Source organism: Capra hircus, chromosome 6 (assembly GCF_001704415.2).
Source record: "Capra hircus breed San Clemente chromosome 6, ASM170441v1, whole genome shotgun sequence".
NCBI lineage: Eukaryota > Metazoa > Chordata > Mammalia > Artiodactyla > Bovidae > Capra > Capra hircus.
This window is the reverse complement of record NC_030813.1, coordinates 16,986,945-16,995,706: the sequence shown is the minus strand read 5'-3', so window position 1 is coordinate 16,995,706 and position 8,762 is coordinate 16,986,945. Positions and strand designations below refer to the sequence as shown.

The following is an 8,762-nucleotide window of genomic DNA, read 5'->3' as shown; positions in this document are numbered from 1 at the left end:
GCTCCTTTATCATTTGTTTCTACACCGATCCCCAAATGACCTCTGTGTGTCGCTGCTGCGGTAAGCGGTAGGCTGAAACACAACCCGGCCCACGGAGGGGAGGCGCGTCGCTTGACGCAAAACGCGGCGGTGTTATCAATCCCCCCACCGAGGGGCGCTACAAGACTTCCGTACAACATGGCGGCGTCCTTGTCACCACGCCTCTTCCAACGATTTATTTCCTGTCATGCGCGGTCATATTTGACCCTTCACCCCTCAAGGACTTCCTTCTTCCTCTTCCGGGGACGGCATCTAGAGGTATGGTTGCCTGTTTCTTCTCTTTATCGCTACTGCATTTACAATCGGCCGCCATCCAGGGAGTTGCAGGGGCCAGGATCTCTCAGGCACAGTTTGTTTACTTAGCATAGGTGTAAGGGCTTCGGAGGAAGGTTGGTGGTGAGCTGTTCCTCGGATTTTAGCTTTAGACATCCTTCGATCCCGACCTTCGCTTTGGATCAGTGAGTGGCCGGAGCTCAGCACCCCTGGCTTTGCCGCCTTCGCAGTCCAGCGTTCGGAAACAAATGAGTTGTGTTTCGGATGCTTGAAACTGCGAAATCGCGGAACGTTTTCATATGTTAGGGCTACGTTTTAACGCCGCGCCGGTAGCTGTGCTCTGGGAGGGCCGACGAGCGGCATGTCAGGGTCATTTCAAAATGCTCTCTATTAGCAGAGAAAATTAAAAGTGTTTTAATTTGGAGTTTTCTGTCTTGGTTTTGGAGAGGCAAACGGTCGGTTCCGTGTCGGCTGACAGTTCCAGTGTAATGTGTGTTTTATTAATATGTTATTTGGGGTAGTTAACTGGAAAATGAGAAGTACAGCTGTCTATCGGTGTTTCGAGGGATTATTCCAGGAACCCGGAGGATTCCAAAATCCCTGGTACTCGAGTCCTTAATATAAAATCCTCCCGTATACTTTAAATCATCTCTAGATTGCTTATAAAATATAATACAATGTGGACAGCTATGTAAATAGTTATAAGCACACAGCGGATTCAACGTTTGCTCTTTGGAACTTGCTGAATTTTTTTTTTCCTTGAATATTTTTGCTCTGCAGTTTGTTGAATCTGCGGATACAGAATTTGCCCGTACAGAGGGCCAGCCAGTTTTAAAACATGGAATCCTCATAAGATACCTTAGTGCAAGGATATCCTGTATAAAAACATACATGGATAATGTGTAAACTGTGATTCCATTTTAAGGTTTGAGTTTGTTTGTTTGTTTGTTTTTTCTTAACTGTTTAGGCATTCAGGATGGTGCAGCGTCTGACATACCGTCGTAGGCTATCCTACAATACAGCCTCTAACAAAACCAGGCTGTAAGTATTTCCAGAATTTAATACAGGTATTGTCATTTATTCTGCGGAATGCTGAGCTGTTGTCTATTCTCTTACTTCCTAGGTCCCGAACCCCTGGTAATAGAATTGTTTACCTTTATACCAAGAAGGTTGGGAAAGCACCAAAATCTGCATGTGGTGTGTGCCCAGGCCGACTTAGAGGGGTAAGTGAACCTTTTGCGATGAGTAACAAGGATTGAACTTCTGAACATTAATTCCTCCATAAGGGAGTGAGTGAAGGAGAGGTCACCAGTAGGAGGGTGGGGAATTACTAAGGGTTTATGATCCACCAAGCTCCCTGGTGGCTCAGATGGCAAAGCATCTGCCCGCAGTGTGGGAGACCTGGGTTTGATCCCCGGGTTGGGAAGATCCCCTGGAGAAGGAAATGGCAACCCACTCCAGTATTCTTGCCTGGAAAATTCCATGGTCGGAGGAGCCTGGTGGGCTACAGTCCATGGGGTAGCAGAGTCGGACATGACTGAGTGACTTCACCACCACCACTTACGATCCAGATCTGAAGAACCTAGGCTTTCTTTTAAAGCCTGTAAGACAAATAGAGTGAAATGCTGTTAGGGTAGATCGTTAATGTTTACATTTCACACTCGTGAAATATCAAGGGAAATTTCTGTTAAAGCTTCACAAAATAACCTCAGCATTTTCTTTATGCAGGTTCGTGCTGTGAGACCAAAAGTTCTCATGAGGTTGTCTAAAACAAAGAAACATGTCAGCCGAGCATATGGTGGTTCCATGTGTGCTAAATGTGTCCGCGACAGGTAAGTAACTGAAACCAGAGGGGCTGTCTTAAACAAGTGTGTGTGTTTGTGTGGCACTGCATGCTAATCATTAGACTAGTGAGAAAAGTTGCATATTCTAGAATCCTTCCTTGATTGGAGATAATTGGTGCTGTACAAATTTAAAAGTTATATTAATTATATTCCAATTAATTTAGGTATGATGTTTGGAGATCTTTATGCTATGTAGAAATTAAAAAGTTGAGTCCCGATCTGGTAAGAAGGTTAGGTAGATGATGGGGAGTGGAAAGTCTAAAGATTTTAGAAAAAAAACAGCTGGGTATGATTCTAATGTGGTTGGAGCAGAGCATTGTGGGAGATGTTAGGAAAGGTAGAAATGTCACAGGTCAGGAAGGGCCCTATAGGACAGGTTTTTGGCTTGATTCTTACAAATATGGGGATTGATGAGGTTTGAACAGGGCAGGGAAACCTTTGGGGTCCCAGAGACTGAATGTGCCCCAGTGTGGATAGTAAAAGCATTCAACAAAGGATGCATGCTTGGAACAGTTTCTCTACGTTGTTAAGGTTAAGGAAACGGCACCTGCATGAACCCGCAGGCTTCATGAGGGTAAACGGGGTTATTGGGAGATTGTTGGGTCTTGTGGATATGGATGAGGATTGGTAGTGGCATGTGTGTGTGTGCTTAGTTGTGTCTATTTGTGACCCTGTCGACTGTAGCCCATCAGGCTCCTCTTTGCATGGAATTTTCCAGACAAGAGTACTGGAGTGGGTTGCCGTTCCTTTCTCCAGGTAGTGGCATAGGTAGGAGTAGGGTGTATAAGGATAATACTTACTCAGCGGTTTTATGAGAAACACTGTCAGGGACTTGGTCTAGTGGGGAAGAAGACTCAGAGCTCCCAATGCAGGGGGCCCAGATTCCATCCCTGGTTTTGGAGCTGAGATCCTGCATGCCGAGCTGTGCAGCCTTTCCTGTTTTAAAAAGAAAAGCTGTCAAAAGTCCATTGGGGAGGTATCAATTTATTTACTTACTTTTTGTGGAAAACCCAAGGCTTGTTGCTTAAAGTTTCACAGCTGGTAAGAGGATTCATTCCAGGTTTTATTGAGGCTCTGGCTCTTAATTAACCCCACTGGCTAGGAAATGGCAACCCACTCCGGTATTCTTGCCTGGAGAATCCCATGGACAGAGGAGCTTGGCAAGCTAAGTCCATGGGGTTGCAAAGAGTTGGACACGACTGAGCAACTTCACACACACACAAAGACCTAAGTGGAAAGATTTGAGAGGTGTTGGTCTTCATAAGATAAATTGGTTCAGAGACGTGGTTTGCTTCCAGTTTATTCAACTCATTCTGTGAAATGATCTGGCTCAGTCCCTGTACCAAATCTGACCTCACTTTGCTTTTCAAGAGTGAATTTGTAAGGGGAGGTTAGGTGTGTTATATTGATACAAATACAAGCAAAATATATATAACTTATACAGGAAAATTTAACTATGGTTGAAGTTTGGAGAGGAAATGACATTAAAGTAGCTGAGAATCTGGGGGTAGTATTTGAGGTGGAACCTCAATGCTGGGTAAGTTTTCACAAGAGGTGAAGAGAGTATTGCCGACAGGGATTGAGCATGGTTCAGTCTGACACATTGAGATTCCAGAGGGAATGAGAAATGAAATTGGAAAGGTACATTGGATGAATGGGTCGTGAATTTCAAGGTAGAGGAGCTTATTAGCGGTCTTTGGTTCTTGGGCTCTGCTGAGTGTAACCCCATGAGCATATTTATTAAAAATGAAGCCCTAGTTTCTGGAGGTTTGGGTGTAGATCTGTAGCATAGCTTAAAGCATAGCGTTCGCTGTGACACTGAGGGAGTCTGTTTTGCTCTGAGTCAGAAGGATATCAACTATTTCTGTAGTGTGATTTCATCTGGGACATCTGAAGGAGTCAGAAACCCCAGGGTTTTGAGGGGAGCCAGGGATCCAATGGGGCGCATGGGGCCTGGGTTTCTGTGGGAGTTAAATGAGTGCTTTATCTCTGGAAGTAGCTTTAACAAATGGTAATAAGTTGGCTGTTTTGGCACCCCACTCCAGTACTCTCGCCTGGAAAATCCCATGGACAGCGGAGCCTGGTAGGCTGCAGTCCACGGGGTCGCGAAGAGTCGTACGCGACTGAGCGACTTCACTTTCACTTTTCACTTTCACGCATTGGAGAAGGAAATGGCAACCCACTCCAGTGTTCTTGCCTTGAGAATCCCAGGGATGGGGGAGCCTGGTGGGCTTCCTTCTATGGGGTCGCACAGAGTCGGAAACGACTGAAGCAACTTCGCAGCAATAATAGTGATAAATAAAATGCTTTCCTCTTTCAACTGAGACCCTTGGCAGTGAAAGCTCAGAGTCCTAACCACTGGACCACCAGGAGATTCCCATGATTTTCCTCTCTAAATGGAAGTTCTAAGACATGTTGACAAATGTAGTAGTTTCATTAGTCTTGAATCCCAGTGATGAAATGAAGTTGTATAAAAATTTCTTTTTAATCGGGGGATAATTGCTTTACAATGTTGTGTTGGTTTCTGCCATACAACCATGTGAATCAGCCATAAGTGTACATACATCCCCTCCCTCTTCGACCCCCATGCTATGCAGTTTTTTATGAAAATTTTTTTTAAACTAATATTTTCTTTTCTAGGATCAAGCGCGCTTTCCTTATTGAAGAGCAGAAGATCGTTGTGAAAGTATTGAAAGCACAAGCACAGAGTCAGAAAGCTAAATAAAAAATGAACCATTTTTGAGTAATAAAATGCCTCATTCTGTTAACTTCTGTTGTGGTTTGTTAGTGTACAGGTTTGGTTTCTGTGGTTACTGGAGATTCCCCACACATACACTGATTTTTAGTTGATCACTTTTTATGAAAATAATTGGAGGTCAGTGATTGCTGGAATTTTTTGATGGTACCGCTAGATGACATTAAAATATGGACTATAATGTATTTTCTCCTAGAGGCTATGTCATATTGTTCCTGTTGATAAATAATGTCTCTTTGCATCAGGTGCCAAAGTATTGGAGCTTCAGCATCAGACCTTCCAGTGAATATTCAGGGTTGATTTCCTTTAAGATTGACTGCTCTGATCTTGCTGTCCAGGGGTCTACTCCAGCACCACAGTTCGAAGGCATCAGTTCTTCAGCACACTCCCTTTTTTATTGCCCAGCTTTCACATCCGTACATGACTACTGGAAAAAACATAGCTTTGAGTATATGGACCTTTGTAGGCAAAGTAATACCTGCTTTTTAATACCGTGTCTAGATTTGTCAGCTTTTCTTCCAAAGAGCAGTCGTCTTTTAATTCCACTTCGCTTTAAGGGTGTTCAGATAGTTCAGTCTTTTCTAAGTTTGAAATGTCCACTAGGCTTAAAAAAAACTTCATAGATAATTTGGAAAGTATGGAAAAACAGAATGAAATCACCTTCAGGTTCAGTATCAGTTGAATTCAGTCACTCCATCGTGTCTGACATTTTGCAACCCCATGTACCTCAGCACACCAGGCTTCCCTGCCTATCACCAGTTGCTGGAGCTTGCTCGAACTCCTGTCTATTGAGTTGGTGATGCCATCCAACCATCTCATCCTGTCCTCTCCTCTTGCCTTCAATCTCTCCCAGCATCAGGGGCTTTTCCCAGAGTCAGTTTCAGTATACAGATGATCATTTTTAACAGTTTGATATCTTTCCTCCCATTTTGTTTTCTATTTATTTTTTAAATTTAGGGGGGTTTTTTTTTTGTTGTTTTTTAGCAGTGCTGTGCAGCTTATGGGATTTTAGTTCCCCAGTCGGGGATCCAACTGGGGACCTGGTAGTGACAGTGCCAAGTCTAACCACTGGACTGCCAGGGAATCCCCAAATCTTAAAAGTTGTGGAACTTCCTGGTGGTCCAGTGATTAAGAATCCACCTTCCAGTGCAGGGGATGCAGTTCAGTCTCTGGTCTGGAAAACCAAGGTCCCACGTGCCGAGGGGCAAGTAGAGAGCCCACTGCAACTAAAGACAGCCCAGGTGCTTGCGAAAGATAGCCGGCTCAAGGGCAATGAAGACCCAATGCCGCCAAAAAAAAAATAAGCATTTTATATGTGTGAATATTCAACCCTTTCCCGCTACTTAACCCCTGTGAGCATATTTCTTTCAAAGTAATTATCTAAGTGACTACATATGCCATCAAATCTATGTAGCATACTTTCAGTAGTTCCTTTCATATGAGCATTTGGGCTATTGCCAGGTTTTCTCTGTTTTAACACGTGTGCATTTTTATACAGATTGCTATTTCATTTATGCCCATCTTTTTTTTAATTCATAAACTTGCGCTGGAATACAGTACTTCACTAGTCAACTTTAATAGGGTTACAGTGATGTTTCCTAAGGTTCCTAGCTCAGGCTGCCATAACAAATTACCATACACTGGGTGACTTAAACGTCAGACATTGATTTCTCATATTTCTGGAGACTCGGAAGTCCAAATTGAAGGTGCTGGCAGATTGTTCTTGGTGAGGACCCCCGCTGTTCGCAGTAGGCCAATGGCTGTTTTCTTGCATCTTCACATGATGGGCAGGGGAGAGGGAAGAAAGCTCCCTTCTGCCTTTGCTTGCGTGCGTTCTCAGCTGTTTGGGACACTCGACGGTAGCCCACCAGGCTCCTCTGCCTGTGGGATTCTCCAGCCAAGAATACTGGAGTGGGTTGCTGTTTCCTTTTCCAGGGGATCTTCCCGACCCAGGGATTGAACCTGTGTCTCCTGCGTCTCCTGCATTGGCACGTGGATTCTTCGGCACTGAGCCACTTGGGAGGTCCTTATGAACCTGGGGGAAGCACAAACACGCAGTCCCCAAGACGACGTGAACTGTGCCTGACGGGTGACCGTTTTTTCACCTGTCTCAGCCTCCCACACCAGCACTGAGTTCATCTCCTGATGTGTAGACACAGAAGAGCCAAGACTGGTGTGAACATAGTATCGACTCCATGCAAATAACCAAAATGGACTATGCACTGTTCTGGGTTTTGATTTTGTAAAGAAAATGAAGCTTTTATTAAATCCAGTTCTGTGTGTGTGACTTAAAGTACTCTTGACAGGCTCCTAAAAAGACATGTGAATGTAGTCAGTGGTTTCTTTTTAAAGTCTAGTATTTCTCCTTCCATTGAATTGCTTGTAAATTCTATTAGAAGGATTGGGATGGGGGTTGGGAGTTCTTTCACCCTTAAAAGCAGAAAGTCTCCATATGTTAAATAAATCAAGTTCATCTTCAGCAGTGCCAATGGCATACCTACAGTTTTTACACTAGTGACTTGTGACTTGGGCTCCCAGAATTTTAATAGTCAGGGCTATGTCTAGCTTTAACTGTTAACTATCTTATCACATCAATTAAAATCATAAACAGTTCCTGTGGAGTAAGACTGTGAAGCAGAGCTGAACATTATGATTTTTTCTGGGAGTTAGATTACTTACTGCCAGTAAGAGTCCTATAGTTATTCGATATTTCCAATAGAACCACTGGAGTGTGGATCCAGCTTACTCCAGCTGTGTGAGTCAGTTGTGTGCATCTCTTTCCAGCTCTGTGTTCAGTGATGTCAGTTTGGTGGCTTGAGATTGGTATGGAAGGAGTATTTACACCTGGGAAATCAGCAGGTGCTACAAAATTCTTTTTCCCCTTCCAAGGAGCTTGATGTTTATATCACCAGCAAGTCACTGGATATTATTCAAATTAGAGTCTATTATCACAAGTTAGGTATAATTTTGTTGGTACCAGGAGCTCTCTATATATATGGTAAATGTTTTGACTATTATTTGCCCTTAAATTTTTTTGTAATAAATTAAATCTACGAATATTCTGAAATTTGATTTTATAAATAACAGTGAGTCTTTTATTGAATCCAGTTCTGTGAATATGGAGAAAAACAGAATTTAAAATCTTGAAACATTGAAAGTTTCATCTCTTTTAACAATGATAAACACTTTATTTGAAACCAAGAGTAGAAAAGTTAGGACTCTGTGAGTTTCCTTTTTTAAGGATGATATCCACAACAATTCTGGATCAAAAGATACTTTCTGGTTTCCAAGATATTAGCTAGTCAATAATTTTGAGTAAATCTTAAATGTTTCTGGTTAATTTGAAGGATTATGTAAATATTTTGCCATATATTTATATTAGTTTATAACTTGTTTCAGATTTCATTCATTCATTCAACAAATATTGATGAGAAACTAAATTACGTTCCAGGAACAATGTTGCTGGGTAAACATTAATACAATTGTCAACAAGCAAACTCTTCCCCTGTTCTCATGGTTACATGGGGGACTTGGTTAAATGAGGATAAAAATATGTTTTTAATTGCACACATTAGAATAAAAACCAAAAAGAAGTACACAGCACTGTGAAACCATGTAAGAAAGGAACCTCACTGGGAGTGAAGCCAGGCTTTTCAGAGGAAGTCCCATTTAAGCTCAGAGCAAAATGTTAGCTGAGTGACAAGAAGGGAGAACATTCCAGATGTAAGAATCAACATGTCCAAATGCCCTAAGTCAGGAAACAATTTGTATTAAAAAAAACATAAAAACAATACATGCAAAGCAATTCATTCTCAATATTTAGAGCTCAGTAAATCTAATGTGTGTGAGCA

At 42.4% G+C, this 8,762-nt stretch overlaps 1 protein-coding gene across 1 annotated transcript; it reads left to right on the top strand.

Annotated features, from left to right (window-relative positions):
- On the top strand, positions 226 to 4,924 carry LOC102186381 (60S ribosomal protein L34). Its single transcript, XM_005681324.3, has 5 exons — positions 226 to 297; positions 1,280 to 1,353; positions 1,436 to 1,535; positions 2,041 to 2,144; positions 4,797 to 4,924. The coding sequence occupies exons 2-5, from the start codon at positions 1,289 to 1,291 to the stop codon at positions 4,879 to 4,881; spliced, it is 354 nt and encodes a 117-aa protein (XP_005681381.1). The 5' UTR covers positions 226 to 297; positions 1,280 to 1,288; the 3' UTR covers positions 4,882 to 4,924.